The sequence below is a fragment of the Peromyscus californicus genome, unplaced genomic scaffold (assembly GCF_007827085.1).
Source record: "Peromyscus californicus insignis strain IS unplaced genomic scaffold, ASM782708v3 Scaffold_22__1_contigs__length_63687245, whole genome shotgun sequence".
Classification (NCBI taxonomy): Eukaryota; Metazoa; Chordata; class Mammalia; order Rodentia; family Cricetidae; genus Peromyscus; species Peromyscus californicus.
In genome coordinates, this window is record NW_026294525.1 from 49,684,783 (window position 1) to 49,704,261 (window position 19,479).

Consider the following 19,479-nt stretch of genomic DNA (forward strand, 5'->3'; position numbering starts at 1 on the left):
AACCCTGCAAGCTATAATAATGATGGGCCTGACAAGATATTCCAACTGGTGCAATTGTGGTACAAATGTTATGGGAGTATCCAACCACTTTTTAATTGAATCTACAGTCTACTCCAACAGATGGAACTCATATCTTTCATTTTTATTGAAGCCAAGAATCTATGGCAAGATAAGTCATAGACCATAGGGGAAAACACAGTACTCTTATTCTACTAAATGGACATAGTATTAAAATGACTTACTGATGACAAATCAGAACATCTCTCAACCCTTAACTGAGAAGTTTGTTCTTGCAGTAGATGGCTCGTGACACAGAAACCCTAAGACTATGAAGCGTTCAACCCTAAATGGGACATAGATATCACACCCTTCTATGAAAATAGTAAAAAAGATTGTTGAGAGCCAGAGATGATGAATAGCTTCAAGGAAACAGTGTATTTTCAGACACAACCAGACAGTTCCACATATAAGCTCATGGCGATTGAGACAGCACACACAAGAACTGCACAAACTCAAGCCAGATACAATCTCATCGTGAGTGAAGGGAGGTAGGCATGGAATCCCACCACTAGCTTAGAAACGATTGGCATTTGATAGCAAATGTTGCTGGGAGAGGGACAGTTTTCTTTAAGAGTGTGACAGTTGAACAACACAATTGGGCTGAATGGTATATTTTTTTTAAAACAAAACAAAACAAAACAAAACAAAAAAAAACAGACTTTGGGTGAATAGGAAAGTCAAGGGAGAGAAGGTAGACTTGGGAGGAGTTGAGAGATGGGGATGAATATAACCAAAGAAATTCTCAAAGAACGAGTGCTTTTTTTGTTTGCTTTTTTTTTTCTTTTTTCTTTCTTAATTCTTGGTTTTTGAGGGCTGGAGTAATGGCACAGCTCTTCTTCCAGAGGAACTGGACTTGGTTTCCAGCCCTCACATAGCCGCTCAGAACGGACTGTATCTCGAGTCCCAGGGGAAAACAATGCCCTCTTCTGGCCTGCACAGGTACTGCATACTGCATGCACATGGTCCATGATAATAAAATAATAATAATAATAACAATTTTAAAGATTAAAACTTAATCCCTGATTCTATCACTTATCCTATGTGAGTTCCAGTTTCCTCACTCAGCAAATGAGAACTTAGATCTCTGATCCTACCACTACACAGAACACTCAAGAAACCAATCAAGCAACTAAGACACACTTTGAAAGAAATGTGTGTTCAGAGTTTGTTACTTCAGAGAACACTAAATTTTTAAGTTTAAAAAAGATGAATTCAAATAAAATATGACTAGGAGCATGTCTACATTCCAGCATTCATAAAGTTTAAGTAGAATTGTAGTTTGAGGGCTACTCAGTAAGACTTTTTCAAAGGAAAAAAAAAAAAAGATAGCTGGGTGTGGTGCACACTTTAATCCCAGCACTCAGGAGGAAAAGGCAGGTGGATCTCTGAGTTCAAAGTTAGCCTCATCTACAGAGCAACTTCCAGGACAGCCAGGGATATACAGAGAAACCTTGTTTTGAAAACACAAACAAAATAATAATTTTAATTAAGATATAATAGAAAATTTTGTGAAGACTAAGATTAAAATGAATATTAGTGCTGTGTACATAAAAAGGAGACTGAACCTCACAGCTCTGATGCTTTCCTAGGTCTTCCTTTTAATAGAGTATTTTGGTAGTTACAAATTACTATTAATACCAGTGTGCCTTCAATCTGTTTCTATAATTATTAAGATACATAAAGGATCATCTGTGGATAATGTTGATGTTCAATATTATTGTGGTAGATATTAAATACAATGAAGGATGGGCTCTATTTTATGGGTATATATTGTGCATGGTTACTATTTTTGAGCCATCAAAAAGATTAGCCGGGCGGTGGTGGCGCACGCCTTTAATCCCAGCACTCGGGAGGCAGAACCAGGCGGATCTCTGTGAGTTCGAGGCCAGCCTGGGCTACCAAGTGAGTTCCAGGAAAAGGCGCAAAGCTACACAGAGAAACCCTGTCTCGAAAAACCAAAAAAAAAAAAAAAAAAAAAAAAAAAAGATTAAATCTACACAAGTACTCCACCGATCTGAGGCATAAGAGGGAACTATTTGATATTTACTGTAGGTCAAGAAGTCAGCAAGGCCTTCCTTTATCTGACATCATGTACAACATAAAAGAGGAATGATTTTGATGATTACATATTATTCACCAAGTTTTAAAATGTATTGCTTAAATCTTATTAGCAATAGAAATATCACTGGTCCTTAAATAAATTTAAAAATTTAAATCTTAACCCTGAAATTATTTGGCACCATTAACCTATCTGAAAGAAGAAATGAATTTGAGAGTGTTTTAACATTCATTGGTTAAAGTAAGAATATATAAAATTTTCTACTCACCAAATATGCTAACATTTTAAAATCTTTTTAATTATGAAAAGTATGAGGCTTCTCACAATATTTAACTGAGAACCGTGTGCAAAAAAGAATGAGAAGCGTTAATTACAATGCGAAGCACATTTTTCTCTGATGTTAAGTATTTCTCCTTCGGCATTGACCAACTTTTCTACAAAATCACGGAAATATTTAGTAGATAGTCACAAATCTGGATTGTCTCTGTTTGTTGTTTTTAGTAACATAGAAATTGAAGTCTTTACATAGAAAACTACTTCCTTCTATGCGATCTATAAATCACCCTCCAACACCACTTGAGATTTTCCACTAAAAATGGTGTTTTAAATTCTAAATTCAGTAAACAAGCAGAGGCAAACTCGTTACCAGCAGAAAAAAAAAGCTGAAAATATTAATCTGTCAGACCATTCAAAATCTAATTTTTCTTTTGTTTTCCAAGCACAATATCACAATAGTATTAGTCTATAATTCTTATTAAAAATCGAGTTTAAAATATGATACCCTTTAGGGCTATAGAAGCCAATACAAAATACTGCAAATACTGTCTCTCAACCTTGCTAAGGTCACCCATCAATGAACACGATAAATAGTAGTAGTAGACTGATTTTAATGGCACATATAAACCAATGCTAATCTATACCTTCACTAACTTCTATAGGCAGTAATTCAGAATACTATAAATGTGCCATCACATACAGTAGCTAGGCAGGACATGTAAGGATGCAATAACTACAATGTCCATAACTTTATTTGAAATTATTTAGTAGGAAATATACACATAAAATCAACCACATACAATCATAGAGAGGCATAAAAGAAATGTGGGAAATGTCAACAGTGTACTATTCTTTCAACATATAGGTCTGAGAAAATGTTGATATTTTAAATGATAGTTGGACTCCACTGATTTATCTTAAAAGTAGAAGAGTATTTCTTAATTTTAAAATATACAATGTCTATAATCATAAAGAGAACCAGTATTTTCCATTTTCCTTTAAATTACTTTTCATAGTTTATTGGGTGTTTCACATTTTCAATTTTCTTCGCATTAAATACTAATGTTTTCCATCTGAACTAGCTATGAATAATTACTACTACCAATTAAACTGAAGTACATATGAGTTCCAGACTCAAGTCTTCAGACAGTCTGCTTTTCTTTTGTATTTTACACTCCCAGGCCTCTCTCCAGCAGTCACTGTGGTTAGTTACTTTCTCAATTTATCTATCCTCTTAATACTAAAGACAGGGTGTCTCTCACATTAGCCACATTTCAAAGCCTGTGAGCACTCGCTGTATAAGAAAACTCTCTTTGATTATGCATGTCTTAGAGAAAATCATAAACTAGTCATGTTTTTGTTTTATTGTGGTGGTGATGTTACAGAAACACAGTAGGTCTCACATTGCACCACAGACACCAGAGAAGCTAAGATTCTTTATGCTATGGTGTCTTTGCATTTTTCTCTCCAGATTTGCAAAATTCCAGATTTTTTCATAGTGAAGCCAGTAAAGCACAAGGTAAAGAACATCACTTGTTCTAAAACCATCCTACTTTCCCTACATGCACTATTGCAGCTACTTATTAAAGCAAGGTTTATTGGTGCTTTTATTAGATAATAATGACTAATTTTTTTCCTAAGTGTATTTTAACAATACATTTGCCATCAGAAAATTAGAAAAATAAACTTCTTATAAACATAGCTTCTACCAAAACATCACACTCTCATTTGATGACTGATTACTTAAAATGTTTCCTCCACTTTCATGTCATGAAAATCACTTCAAAGTGTACAATATATAAAAGTTTACATTTGGAAAACATCTGGTCTCTCAGGTTATTTGGGAGCTTGCTTAGTATTTAAGGGCACTATTGAGGTGATGTGTTTGGAAAGGATTCACTTACCACTCTCTGGCTGCATGAAGAAGTAGCCCCAAAACAAATGTGGTTATTCACTACTACCATAGAGAATCAATAGCCATGTATTTAATTTGCTAAGACAATGTAAATTAGTAACTTCCAGCCAGATGTGTGATATACACATCAAACAAATGGCAACCTGTTCATTATGGAAATCCTGTCAACACACACAGAACCAACTGATGACATTTCATCTGAAGCAGTTTTCACATTTTCAGCTATAAAAATTGTTCTGAGAATTTTTATACAAAGAATTGGAGCACAGACTCATAAAATGGGTAACCAACGTCAGCTTTCCATCTTGTGCGCCTGTGCATACATGCTTCTTTCTGTGTGTGTGCTTCTGTTTTCAGTTGAGGTACAAAATGTTCAGTAAATGCTACTTTTCCTTCCTTAAATCATGTACTTTCTACCATCACTTCCATTTTAATCAGATGTAAAGTTAAGGGTCTAATTCCACAGCTCTGAAGAAGTGTGTAAAGAAAAGTGCAGACAGCAGAAGGAAAAAGAACACTTACCCACTGGAAAAACAAAACAGAATATTTCAAAATGACTCCAAACAAATTAAGCTTACCCATTGGGAGGTTGAGCTTTCATTCAGATCATTTGTTGGGGTCTGTGTGGCTATATACACTGTTGTTTGATAAAGAATGATTACTAACTACAGGCACCATCAGAGAACAGAGGTTATATAAAATGCTTGTTTTGGCTCAGACACACAAAGCACCTTCCTTAACAATGTTCCTTTCTTTTCCATGGTAAGCAGACATAATTTTTCACCCTTTAATACTTCTGCTTCATGGGTTTATTATATGAATTATGCCTTGCCAATTTCTCATGTTTATTTTAATAATATGAAAGACCGTGCCCATTAGATAGATGGATTGTTTCATGATACCCAAAATAATGGTATGTGGTATGTTTTTACTCTGTATTAAAATACACTACCTCCTTGCTATTACAAAAATCGAATCTTTCTTTTAATATGGTTTACTAAAAAGTGAGCAATTAAAATATTCTTAATAACCACCTACTATTTTTAATCAAGCAATCCTTACTCAAGTTTATTTTCTGAAACTACCGAATTTTCTTATTAAACAAAGCATTGAATGTTACTGCTAAGCATATTTCATATTTCCAGCCACTACATTTTTTATTTGACAACTTAAAGCAATGTGGAATGAATCCAAACCTCATCTTGTATTTTATACTCTATTCCAAAGAGCATCTTTTAACCAACTTCCTAATGTCAAAATAGCATTTCTGCTAAGTATCTGGTGTGTCAATACTTCCAAAGTAAAGAATTTCTGAGGTCCCCTAAAATCACAAGTTTTCAACCCCTTAAAAGAATAATAAATGAACACACAAAAGATTTCTTTATAAAGACTTCAACCCTAAGCAGCTTGACTTTCACAAACACTGCACAGAATATGCTCCTTCAGCAGGCACATACTAGACCTTGTCATTGGCTACAAGGTATGTTTCTGGAAAGAACAAGATTCCCATGCAGCAGCTGCCCTGTCTGTCACGCCCCGCAGATCCAGAAGATGTTTCAATCTAGCACCCACCAATTAGTGTTGCCTAACCTACAGCCTTTGCTTTCTAGGGGTTAACGTTAGACTCTCCTGGCCACTCAGGTCCCTTTTTTGATTCAAGGAAAAAAGAAAAAAGAAAAGAAAAAAAAAAAAAACACTCTTTCAGAATTCTAACTTTGATTGGAGACTCTGTTTGAAATTAAGAACTTCAAACCCGAGATCTGAAAAAGTGAAACAGATGTCCAGTTTGTTAATAGTAAATGGCTCCGTGCGTCGGATCCTTCTCTCTCTCTCTCTCTCTCTCTCTCTCTCTCTCTCTCTCTCTCTCTCTCTCTCTCTCTCTCTCTCTCTCTCTCTCTGCCGCATTAAATTTTATTTAATACAGGATTCTTTTGAAAAGAGAGCAAATATGGACAGTATTGGGAAAACTCCTAAATCTTTTCCTAGAAAACGACGAAGGGAGCCTTCAAAGTCCTCGACCCGCATCACAAGGCCTCTCCTGGGAGACCTGAGCCTGACCGAGCACACAAAACACAGGCCCTCAGTTGGAGAAGGCGGTCTCAGGCTGGCACTCAGGCACTCACGTGAGGACGTAGTTGACGCTGACGATGCAGTGCGGCCTGGAGGAGCGGCTGTTGTGAACGATGGTGGCATAACTCTGTACCCAGACCCAGCCGCCGTGCTTCGCCAAGAACCTGTAGTACTTGGTGGTCACCTGCCCCTTCACCAACACTAGAAAGAGAGGCAGATGGTAGTGAACCAGCCTGTCCTAGACAGGTCCAAGTGCCTGGTGGTTTGAGTGCAAAGCCCCTCAATGCTGTAACAACTGCGCCAATGCAGGTGGGAGAGGTGGCAGGCAAATTCCCAATCAATCGATTGCCCCACTAACAGATATCCATTATATGCTAATGGTTGGTATGGTCCCTCCTGGGGCCGCTGTCTTCCACACTAGCAATGGGGAAAACACCAAAAGTTAACGGTTTCCCACCTTCCAGACTAGCTTTTCCTACTGCATAAGGGGAAGTCCAGCTCTAAATCCTCAATCCTGGGAGATTAAGCTCTCAGCAAAGCTATATCAAAAGCAAGGTGAGTTAATGCGCGTGAGGAAAGCAGCCTAGGTTGTTTAAACAGTTCTCTCGTCCTTTAGTAATGTTTGCAGGTGAAGAATGAAACCCCACTGGAGGAACGCCCCTCCCACTCCCTTAGTATCAGCAGCTCCATTAAGTCCGAGATACCAGACTGGGTCGCCGCAGCGGTCCCTTCCCGAGTCTCTCGTACTACTACCACCCCTACCTCTCTAGGGAGAACCCCCAGCAATCTGCTTGGACTTCAGGCCTCCAGCTCTGCCACTCCCTGGAGAGTAGGGTGGGGCCTTACGTAAGTGGTGTGCGCAGCGTAGGTGGAAGGTGTCGCAGCCGTGCACGTGATGGTACAGGGTCTTCTCAATCAAGTCCTGAGGTTCATACCCAGTCAGCTCCGCCACCCTGGGGGAAAAAAATCCCCTAGGGATAAATGTAGGACTTTTCATCACCCCTTACCTGGGTTCCTGGCCCCATTTCTCAAAACCTGGTCAGATGCCCCACCTGCAAAATGGGCTAGTAAAGTCAAGGGAATGCTCTCCCTCTCTAAACACTGTCATTCTTTAGAGTCCCTTTCTTGACTGCCCACCCACCTGGAGTCCAGGAAAATAAGCTTCATGTCCAGACTGGCTCGGAACATGAACATGTTGCTGTGTAGTTTGATTTCTGTGACAGCGCTCGGAGGCAGGGAGTGACCCACGGCCACCAAGCCCACATTCTGGTAACACCCATCGAAGGGCGACATATCCAGGCTGTACTGGCGGATCTTCAGGTAGCCGCTACAGTGAATGACCTGTGTTGGAGGGGGAGGGGCGAGACTCAGCAGAGGTCAGGAAGAGCTCCCTAAAGGATGCAGAGGAGTTTGAAACAAGTTAAGATTCTATTTGGTCTCAAACCATAAGGTGCCCCCAAAAGAGTGACGGAGCTTGTAAAGCAGAAAATGAAGAGAGAGACGTAAACGGCCTTTTGTAAACCAAATCCTACCACAGATGAATTGGGGCAGGGATCCTGCTCTCCAATGATTCAACTAGAGAACCCCAGCTTGCAGCTAAGGCTTTGGTCCTTAACTCACTGAGAGCCAAATGACTGGGGGTTCAAAAACTTTACAGTTCCAAAGGCTCCTCTTTAAAAACAGCCCATTGTCCTGGCTTAGTCTTTTAAATGGCCCCCAAGTGCCCACAAAGTTTAATGACCTTTCAGGGCTGCACTACAAATGTGGTTCACAAGTGTGGTTCCTGGGGCAGGAACCCACCTCCCTTACCCCCAGAAGCCTCGAGCCCTGCCTGGCCACCCTTAGAGTGGACTTTCCAACTCAACCACACACCTTGTAGCCACCGCAGGTGAGGCCAGCATTCCGCTTGGCCAAAACACACTTCATCCTCAGAAAGAAGGAACGTTCGATCTCATACTCTGTGAGAAAGAAGAGGAGGAAGGCTCAGGACTAGAGACAGGCAGCCAAAAGAAGCAGTGTCCCAGCCAAGATGAACTGGGGGAAAGCCCCCAAGCTGACTGGCATGAGCAGGTGCTTAAGGCCTGTCTAACTCACCCTGTACAAAGTGCGAGTGGTAGGGCTGGTGGGCTGTGAGCACCGCTGTCATCTCATCGTGGTCAGCCGGGTGGATGTATTCATAGATGCTGTTCCCAGTCAGCTCCACCTGTAAAGAGGAGGGGTCACCATCTCTGCGGCTGTACAATGCCCCCAGAAGAAGCTGAGAACTTGCATCAGTGCATCTGTAGGGCCATAAAGATGGAATAGGTTCTGCTGCTTGCTACCTGGTCCATCTTATCTAACTCTCAGCTTCCTTACCTGTAAAATAATCATAAACATCAGTAGCATTGAGAACAATGATAGTCACAGTCACATCCCTTGTAAGGCTTGTAAAACAACATAAACTCCTCCCACCATGTCTGGCTCATGGTAAGAATTCTAAAAAGTAGCAATTGTTTAAACCTGCAGTAGAAGCTAAAGGAGGAGGGAAATCCAGGTAGGGGGTGATTGAATCCCCCTGTCACATGAGAGGCTTTCAGTGTCCAAATGCAGATGTAAAATGATTGGGAAGCCCTCCCCACAATTCCAGCTGTGAACATTGCAGGCTGGAAGGATGAACCACTCACCTACCTGAGAAAGGCCCAGGTGAACCGAAGCTGTCTCTGAAATGTACATGATCTTTCCATCTGGGGCCACCACGAAGATGAAGCCATCCAGAGTCTGGGGAGGCAGAAATAGAGTGAGAGATCTGAAGGAATGAAGCGAGCAAGGGGAACAGAAGTTAGACAGAGTCAGTGCAGATGGATGGGGCTGCGACAGAGGGTCCAGAAACAGGACACAGAACAGCCACAAGAATCTCCTGCTTTGAACTTCCCAGGCCCATAAGTGTGCAGCACATTGACAGGTCCGTGTGAGGCTATGGACAAGGCTAGTGTCCTACAAAGACTCAAGACCCACTGGGAAAAAAAAAAAAGAATCTGTGGTACACAAAAGTTCTGGATGTGGGAGTCGAATCACAGCCTTCAACAGGAACAGGAAATAGGTTAGGCCCTGAGGATAGTGGTTCCAGTAAGAACCTGTGTCAATATTGAAGGGTTCCATGGTGACAGTAATCAACAGTGAAGAGAGTAATAGCTGGGCTTGAAAAATATCCAGTACAGCAGACACTGGTTGACATGGAAGAACTGGCAATTTGAGGTTATAGACAGAAGGAAGCTGGCCAAGACTCTGAAAGAGTCAGGAGAGGGGGATTTAGGAGATGAGAGGCTTTGCTCAGCAGCCAGTCTGTAAAGTAGTGTGACACTGTATGTTTGTGTATGTTTACACTGATGCATCAAGCTGGCAGGCTCTTTGCAAAGAAACTTCTTAGACTTTCCCTGTCCCTTCATCTCTGTGAATGAGGCAATGGAGACCTACAATAAACCAGACTGCTCTTAAGGAGCTCAGAGGGACAACTAGCCCGAAGATAAATGTGTTGACCACACAATTAAGTAGATAGAGCTGAATAGACAAGAGACCCAGAAACTATGCATTACAGAGGCCTTGAAGAACTTGAGTTCAGTAGACCCCTGAAGAGGAAGAAGCAAGGACTGAAGAGAAGAGCATCTCAAGCAGAAGAAATGATGTGATAAAGTCAGAGACTGAGGGGAGGGCTGGTCTGATGTGTTAAGAGCTGGTGAAACTGGTATGAGATGGGGCTACATAATTACATACTCAGTGAATTTTTAGAGTTTGGGATGTCAATTTGAGGACCCTGCAATTGCCCTGGCAGGCATTGTGATTCTAACAGAATCTAAGCAAGAGAATAATATGTTTTTATGTGTTCCTTTTTCCTGGCAGAATCATCTACAGGAGTTTGGATGAGGAGCTCATATAGCTTCAGGCCTGAATTCACATCTAGGAAAGGGGAGAGTCTAATTTAAGGATGGCACTGAATGCAAATTTTATATTAATTGGTGGCAGAGAGAGAAAGTAAGGTTGATTTCCTGACTTCAGAAAGAAGATTATGCAGAAGGCAGCACCATTAACTAGGCTGAAACTTAGAGAAACTGAGGTTTTGTTGTGAGTCTGTGTCACCTCTCCAGCTGGAAACCCGGGTGTTATGTAAGTAGAAGTCTAAGAAGGGAGATAATGCAGTCTTGTCTTAAATGTGTCTAGTTGGCAGTAGGAAACAAAAGTTGGGAGACCAGCTGGAGTTACAGGGACTAAACAGTTCAGGAGGCAAGTGCTGGTTTACGACTTGCAGGAGTCTTTGGAGCTGTGAGAGGAGAAAGGAGTTAAGACTTTTCCAAATGACATCACAGGCAATGGCATGACATTTTAAAAAAGAGACAGGCAGAAGAGAAGACAAATGGAAGAGATTGTTGTTGAAACACAGGAAAGAAGAGTGTCGCCATGAGGGTCACCTCCTTCTTTGCCCAAATGATGCTTTTTTCACCAAGTCCTCTCTAATTGGGCCCATTCCAATTTAGAGAGGAGGCCTCCTCTTTCCCTTTCTGGTATTTCTCTGTAATACCCACACCACCAGAAACACCAAAGCACTCCTAAGAATGGAAACAGGGCTGTTCCTGTGGCACACCACTCATCTTCCTGTGCCTGTTAGTTGAATGTGCTCAGTTAAGTCCTTGATAACAGATGTGTGGCAACTGTGTAGGGCCCAATGGGGGGAAATCAGACTGCAGGGAAGTGGGAGCCAATGGAGAGGAGAGTGAAGAACCCCCTGAACTTCACAGAGTGTTAAAGAAGAACTGTCAGAAGCCTGGTGAGGAGTGGAAAGAAACCCAAGAAAAGTATAAAGGGAAAAGCTGTTCGGGTTTTATTTTCCTGCTCATATTGCTAGGAAAAAATATATAGAAACAAGGAGAGATGGCATGGAAGAGCTGGTACCGAGGTAGGATGTCTCAGTGAAGGGAGCTATGGGCTTTTCTAGATGAATTCAAAGTGGAGGCCAGACCAGTGGGGAAATACCCAAGTCCTCTCTTTGTTAGGAAAACTAAAACCTATTTGGTCTCTAGGACTCAGCCACTGCTGGCTGCTTCACTGGGCTTCTCAGGTTCCAGGCTACCACTCTAGGAGACCCCAGTGGACCTGAATAACAATAGAGGGTGCAGGGTGGGGGACAAGTGTCACACTGAAAAATGCCACTGGGAGCATTATTATTTAAAATATTTGCTCTGCGACTTAAGCCGCCAACAGGCAGTTAAAAACCCTCTGCACTGCAAATAACAAGGTGATGGCCACCTCACATTGTTTAAACTCATCTTTGGGGGTGCATATGTGTGGTGTTGCTGGATTTGTACAGAGCTTGGGCTAGCCTGAAGTGAGGGGCGCTGGCAAAAGGAGTGTGCCTGGGAACTACCGGGAAGAGACGAAATGAGTTGCAGACGCAGCTGGATCCGGAATGCGCCAGCTTAAAGCACCGAGGGCATTTACAGCAGATTCCGGTTATTTCCTTTGCAAATTCTTCATTTCAGATGCTTCTTCAGTCCTGCCTCCCAGGCCTGGCGCAGCGCATTTCAGTTTTCTTAGCCGAAAAGCGACAAACGGAATCCCCTCCCTTGGACGGAGCCCTGCTGGGGCCTTGCCAGGCTGATTTGCAACCTCAGGGTCTTGGTTGTCACTTTGCTTCCCCTTCAGCCTCCCAGGCACCACTGGCCCATCCTCACCCAGCTAGATTAAGAACTCAGATTTAAGGAAAGCTGTTGTGATCTCCCTCTCCCTTTTTTTTTTCCCTGAGAAAACAAAAGCCCGGGTGGTGCCCAGGAGATCGGGAATCTTGTGCCTGTACCTGGAGTAGATGAGAGCCGAGTTCTCGACCAACGTTGTCCAAGGGACTGGTTCGACTGGTGTGGCCCCACGCCTCGCCAAGCCCTGTGGAGACACACAACCTTCAGCACAAGAACCCGGGCCCTGCTGGCAGTCGGGGCTAGAGTGCGAATACGCTTCTCTCACTCCGGGAGCCGAAGCGGCGCGGGTTACATTCGCCCGATTTGGGATCCGATCCGCGGGAGTGGGAGACTGGGTCAGCTTGCAGCTTCTGTCCTGCAGGAGTTCTAGTGGCCTCAGGCCTGGACAATCCCAGCGCTATCTTCGAAGTGGGTTCCTGTTCTGTTTAGCTGGTGGGAAGAGTATTTTTCGTCCCAAGTTTTCATCCTCCTCCTGATAAGCAGCCCGAGAGAGCCCTCACACTTTGCCAATGCAACTGCCACCCAAAGAGACCAGAGGCCACAGACCACATAGGCTCGGTCCCAGGTGGCCTTTCTGATTGGCTGCCGGGCTTTTCTGGACGCTGGTTTCCTTCAGCCTGACCTGAGTATCTTGGAGAAAGCCCTAATTGTGGTTGACTTCCAGCTTCCCTCTGCCTCATCCTTGGCACCCCATGCCCCCCGCCCCCCCAAAAAACACCAACGACTTATTTGGGGTCGGTTACGTTGAGGTGCCAGCCATTGGACACTATTTTCGCTCTATTATTGACTTAGAATCGGTTTCCCAACTTCTCTAGTATCATCTATCAACAAAGACAGGCAGTTCCTTCACTTAGTTTTAGCACGTTAACCTTTCAAGCCTTTTGCACAAACTTTTTCTGAATATGCTTTAAGAAATATTTATGTAAGAATCCCCATTTTTAATATAAAATATGGTCTACTACTTGTATCAAGAATGAAATAAAAATAAGCAAAAAAGTGCATAGGCATCTTTTAAATGTTACTGATAAAATTATTTCAATAGTTAAATCCTTTCGTTTTCACATCACAACAAGATTTAACCGTTTTCCTTTTTAAGGTGATCTATTTCGTTAGTGACAAATACTTTGAAACGTACACCGTGACAAACACGCTCGAATTGTAGTATAGAAAGTGGAAGAGTTTTTCACAATAAAACATCCGGTTAGACTTTTCTGAAGGCATTAGCTAGGACCTGCTTCCTAAGCAAGTGATCAAAACCCTGACAACGAGTAACGGTAAGCGCCCCTCAGGCTCAAATGGGGTCTTTCTGGGTGTTTGCACACCTAAATAAATCTAACGATTTCCGCACTGCTCTGCAAATACTGCGGCTCCACTCCTGTGACCGCCTCCCTCCGTTAATAGTGCAGCGTGATCCTTCCTGACGCTCGAGCACGTCTAAGATTCCCTCCCCGAGTGACTCCGTGATCCTAGTCCCAGTCATCCTCGTGGACCAGTACAGAAGGGCCTGGTCACAGTCACCCATACAAACCCCTTCGGTTTGCCTCCCCCTCCCCTCTCCTCCTCTCGAGTTTTGGCCACTTAAAGGAGTTGGCCACACTAAGGAAACGAGAAAAGTCCTTCCTTTCTCGGAGTACCGAGGACTTGGGCGGCGTAGACCTTGGGCCCCGCAAACCCCTGGAAACCAGCAGCTTCGTGGGATCAGGGGCAGGACATTCCCGCCGGTCCTCTAGTGGGCTGAGGCTGCGGTTGTCTGAGACTAGCTCTCGCAGCCCCACGAGCTAGCAAAACCTGCGTTTTCGGCAAACAAACGTCTTTAATAGAAAAATTTGAGGGTCGCCTGGAACCGTCTGGTACTCTAAAGACCTGAAAAAAAAAATCACCAGGTGGGGTCGCGGGGTTGTCGGGGGCGTGTAAAAGGATCCTGCCTCAGAACTCTCCGCGCCTGTTTTGCTCTGCCGGGTTGTGCCCTCATTAGCATGCGCCTACAAGGGAAAATAAGACTTGCCCACAGGTTAATAATCAGCCCGAGCGGGTGCGGGTGCGAGCTAACAGAGTCCCTCCCCCCTCTGCGCTTCCCCCACGCGCACACCTGGGAGGAAAGTTGGTTTCACAGAGGCTGCGTTCTCTTTTTGTCGCCAGAGGAAACCTGTCACACGGTTGGGGCTGGGTTAATGTTTTATGAAGAACTGACTGCCCTGATCTACCAGTGGATCTCACCAAGGAAGGAGCTCGCCCTCCAAAGTGTGGAGGACACTTCCTCCAACTAGTTCCAGGTCCCCAATCCCCAAAGTCTTGAAGTGCTGTCGTGGACCCTCTCACCTCTTTCTTCGGTGAAGCTCCCCAGCACCAGGTTTCAGTTGGAAGGGGGTAGCTGAGATTTCGTTTCTGCACTTGACCTACCGCAGAAAATTCGCAAATCCTTTGATTGTCTGTTTAAAATGAGGAGGAACCAGCTCTTTTTGCGGCGGGATTACAGTGAGAACAAGATCTAAAGATTCCCTTGTAACTCGGTGAGGCAGAGGGAACAGGGTTTGCAAAGGAGAAAAGGCGCTCTGTGAGGGAGGCGATAACTAAATCAGGTTTCAGACAAAAGGATTTTCCCCAGCTAAAGTGGCTGAAGACAAAGGAAAACATAATCTATTTTGGAAGATTTCCAAGATATGCCACATTAACCTCAGCAGATAAATTTTGCTTCTCTCAGTCCTCTCTCTTCCCTTAAAGTCTGGTTTATCGTATTTACATAAGTAGCATTAGAAGGGATGTTTCTATTATGAATCTAAAGGGCTAGCTCACATTTCATGTGAGAACCCGAGCGAGTTTCCACTGTTGCTTTACCCTTGGTGCGCGGTTGAGCCATTTCCATTTAAATACCCCCTGACCCAAGGATTACCTCAATGGACTGACTGCGCGGGTTTTGTAATTTCCTGAAAATGAGATTTCGATTTATAAAACAAGAAACCAATTAGTAACCAAATGAGGCGAAGTAGATCCACTAAAATTGACCTAATCCCACAGGCACCATTTAGGCCCGTTCTTGGTGAATGAATGATGAGCCCCAGTCTAGCGCGCGCTCAAAGCATCATCCAGCTGTGTTATTGCAAGCAGCAAAAATAAATTGATCGGGCTTTTCCTTCGAATGAATTTCATGCCCTTGACAAAATACAGATTACAGGCCAGGCACCATTACCGCCTTTGCTAGCCGGAAAGAGAAGAGCTTGTTGTAGTGGCCCCTTCTTTCTTCCCTCCGTCATCAACAGGGCAACTCCATAGAAATGTGCCCCCCCCCACACACACACACACACAACGCCTAGAATGCCTTTGAGGCAAGAAGGAGGTGTCCCTTGACCCGTCTACCACTGGGGACGGGGGTGAGTTCTTGCATATTCCTCCTAACTTCAGGTCCCCAGAGGCTGGTAGCTGCTACTGGGGAGGAGTGTGTGACAAAGAAAGCCAACTCCCCCCACAACCCCGAATACTACGTCTTCTTCCCTGCAGGACTAGGGCGCCCTGGCTGAAAGACTGCCCCGGCTTTCACTCCGGCTTTCACTCCGGGTTCTGGCTCGGCGCGCTTAGGCTGCGGAGCTCTCTGGGGGAAGAGAGGGTTGCCGAATGGGTGCTCCGGGCGGAACCAGTTCCTGGTGCAGTCCCAGGGCAAAGCACTTTATCCAACGCCAGAGCGCACCAGTGTCTCCACTAGCGCTAGGAATCGACCCTAGCCACTGCGGGAGCGTGGGCTCTCGGAGGCTGAGGAGACCCACCTCGGCGAGGCCTGGCCTGTACCGCTGCGCCGACCCACAGCGGGTGCCCTTCCCTTGAGTGCTCGCCTCTCCCGGACCAGAGCCACGGTGGTTGTGACAGGAATCTTCTAGTGCTTGTGTGTGTGTGTGTGTGTGTGTGTGTGTGTGTGTGTGTGTGTGTGTGTGTGTGTGTGTGTGGTTCGCAGCCCAAGGCCGCAGGTCACTCACTAGTCGCGTTTCTTATGCTTCATCCCGCCCCGGAGTTCACGCTTCCGGTGGAGGAACAGAGGCTGCCAACCAGGCCGTGTAACTTGGACCGCACCCGCTTCGCGTCAATGAACTCTACAAGAACTTGGGGGCAGCAGGGTTTCCCCAGGTCTAGCTTAAAACCCGAGACCAGTGTCCTGCAAGTAGGCTGAAGGTGTCAAGCGCAATGGTCCAGGGCTGAAGTCTTCGGAAATGCCCGGGGCTTGGCAATGTCACCTCCTTAAGAAGACCCTCGCCTCCGTAGCAGGGTGGCTCCGCGCCTGGCGATCTACCGATCCAGCCCTTCCGCGAACGGGGCACGATGATCCTATCTCCCCTGAGCTTTTAACCACTTTCAGGGCTGGCATCAGCGGCTGTGCAGAACAAAGGGTGTGTCACACTCTGGTGTCTAGCAAAGCCTGTCCCAAAGGTAGGGGTAGAGATTTCGCCGATTCTGCGTGGACCTAAGACCCAGTTGGTTTGGAAACTGCCCGGACTAAAAGGGGAGATGCCACAAAATATATTACGCGGACCTAGTGGGCTGCGTGCTTTCTGCAGTGGAAAAAGCGCAGTAGGGTCTCAGATAAAAAGCGACCAGGGGTCTGAACAGAACCACCGGAGTGTCAAATCTGTCAGCGTTTCAAAACTGCGAAAGAAGTTTGCCCTACTCTTCCCATTCCGTTAGCACCTTCTGAGTAGCAGGACTGATCCTAAACAATTGGCAGTCCAAGATACTGGCACTATGTGCCCCACCCAAACAAACCATCAATATTGTTACTATTGATCTCCCTTTCTTGAGAAATACTGACTGACAAGGGAATACCGCAAGAATCCAGGAGTTTGCAATCGAAGCTTGCATCTGACTGTAAAAATTCGAAGCTACCAAGATTTCCCAGAACTGAACCCCCTCCCCCGAAATAAAATCTATCCTTACATAGTTAAGGATATAGCTTTTAGATGGGTGGTTGCGTCCGGTCTGAAAGCATCCCACCATTGCTTAAGGTGTTGTTCGTTTTTAATTTCCCTTAGAAATTATTTTTTTGTTGATCAAATCTACAAGTTCTAGTCATAAATCTGCCTTGCACACAGTTTAATTCTGCACTCACTTAAAACAACATTAAAAGTGGAATAAAGCAGAGAAAGCCAGACTTGAGCGTAAACTGTGCTTAAAGGGGCTTTAAATGAGAAAAACTTGTGTAAGAAAATAAACATGGAAACCCAATGCTCAATCACTTCCCTGAGCAGCAAGAAAAACAGCCTTAAATCATAGATCCACGTGAGAAACTGGGATCTTTTTATTCTTTAGTTTTTTGACTCAAAAATACAATGATTAAAGATTTCAGAATTTTTTGATGAATATTGTAGGTGTTGGGAATTTTGTCCCTAAGCATTTACTAATTTCAACTCTGATTATTTTTATTTTTCATGGACATATTGACAATGAATTGTAGTGATATTACCAAGATTATAAACAGAGATTTGAAACCATATCTGATCTCTCAGTTTATTCTGCATGACACTATGCCCCTGGCCAAAATTACTTTAGAGCTGGGTAACAAATATGTACTTCTTTTAGAGTTGAATTTGTCCTGTTTCGCATATAAATAAAATCATGTTGTTGTTATTTTAATGCTTTTGTAATATTTATTTTTACTTTATGTGCACTGGTGTTTTGCCTGCATGTATGTCTATATGAGGGTGTCAGACCTTGGAGTTACAGACAGTTGTGAGCTGCCACGTGGGTGCTGAGAATTGAATCCGGGTCCTTTGGAAGAGCAGCCAGTGCTCTTAACCACAGAGCCCTCTCTCCAGCCCCTTGTTTTAATGCCTTAATACCATCTTTCTGTATTTGATAGCACCAAGGATTTAGACATTTCTACATTCCTCAATTTTTCTTTTTTGAGACTGTTTTAGAATGAAATGTGATTAGTCAGAAGATATTCACTTTCAATGCTCTCCCAGGACCCTTCCTTGATCTTCCTTTTTTCTTATTAAATCTCTAATGCTGATCCAATGCTTGTTTCTCCCCCTTCTTCCTCTTCTTCTACCTTCACTTCCACCCCCTCTTCCGGATTTCAGGTGTGCACCACCACGCCCAGTTTAATGCTAATGCTTGGTTATTCCTGCATCGTTATCTCCTCCTCACTCCCTCATTCCGCACTCAACTGTTCAGTATGACCCACTCAGAATAAACAAATTAATGCTGAAACATGGACCCAGACAAAGGCTACTCTACTGATAAGGGGGTAAATGTACAGGAAATGACCTATTTTCTCTATCCCCCCCTTCTTTTTTTTTCAGATGAGTGTGGAACATATTTTGTTTGTCCACTTACCGTAATATAACCGTTGTACATTACACAGTACTATAAATGAACGGTGAGATGGGAAAACAAGTTTTACGACGTTGTTATGCCTGTAGCCATGCCATCAGATTTGTAATCATTTGAGATTAGACAACCTATAAAAATCCATGTGGTAGGATATTCACCATGATAAAATAACCATTCTTATTCTTAAAACAAAACTTTATTGAAGACCTACTGTGTAGCAGGAACGCTTCAAGATGTTTAAAGTAACTTCAAATTCTATTTAGCACCACTAAAAATATTACAGAGGTATAAAGTGTTCAGTTTCCCCAGTGCTTAGATTGAACCCTAAGTCAAGGCCAATCTCAAATTTGGCACCCCCTGCAGGTAGTGCCTGGTTCTGCGGCTTGTCACTACTTTGATTCTTTGAAAACTGCTGAGTTTTTTAATTGTTTGTTGTTGTTGTTTTCTTTTCTACCTTAAGGGGCTGTATTTCGCTTTGAGGTTTTTGAAGCTCAAGCAACCTCAAAATTAAAACCTCATCCCTTGGTGCCAGCTGTTCTGATGATCCTGGCTAACTCATCGGGTGGAGGCTGCGGGTGAGTTATGAACTCCACAGAAGCTGGAGAAATAAATGATGTGCCCAGAGTTCACACATCGTCCATCCCCTCCTCCTCATAAACTCACACTCACCCGTAGTAGAAGAGAGGGGAGGTGGGAGGGGCCGGGTTCAGGAAGAGGGGGCTGTAGAAAGCACAATTGTAGGTTAAAGTAGCCAAGGGGCCTGGCCACCGAGAGGACCTCAATGGGAAATCTTTCCTGGCGCTCTGTTAAAAATAACGAGAATTTACTCTGGGTCCTTCTACTTCTTTATAATGTAATTTTTAATTTTTAAGACTTAGAGCCATCAGAAGAAAGCTCCCTCTTTCAAAATACAAAAAAATAACCTAGCGGGTCCTCTCTGAGCTACCACGTTCTGCACGAGCAGACTAAGGTCTCTGGCCTGTGGGTTCCCGGGTTCTGTTGAGTGACTGCTGGGGAAGTCGGCCCTCTATTCTTCTCCCGCGGTTATTCGCTGCCCCACA

General features: G+C 43.8%; 1 protein-coding gene across 1 annotated transcript in view; it reads right to left on the reverse strand.

The window, feature by feature from the left end:
- The window catches only part of Sim1 (SIM bHLH transcription factor 1), a 76,919-nt gene that overhangs the window by 55,223 nt on the left and 2,217 nt on the right, over window positions 1–19,479 (reverse strand). The window contains exons 2-8 of the mRNA XM_052750653.1: window positions 12,205–12,287; window positions 9,048–9,137; window positions 8,475–8,583; window positions 8,253–8,338; window positions 7,522–7,721; window positions 7,227–7,333; window positions 6,434–6,581 (exon numbers count right to left, since the gene is read on the reverse strand). Coding sequence (XP_052606613.1) covers window positions 6,434–6,581; window positions 7,227–7,333; window positions 7,522–7,721; window positions 8,253–8,338; window positions 8,475–8,583; window positions 9,048–9,137; window positions 12,205–12,287 — 823 coding nt within the window. The remainder of the gene's footprint in view (window positions 1–6,433; window positions 6,582–7,226; window positions 7,334–7,521; window positions 7,722–8,252; window positions 8,339–8,474; window positions 8,584–9,047; window positions 9,138–12,204; window positions 12,288–19,479) is intronic.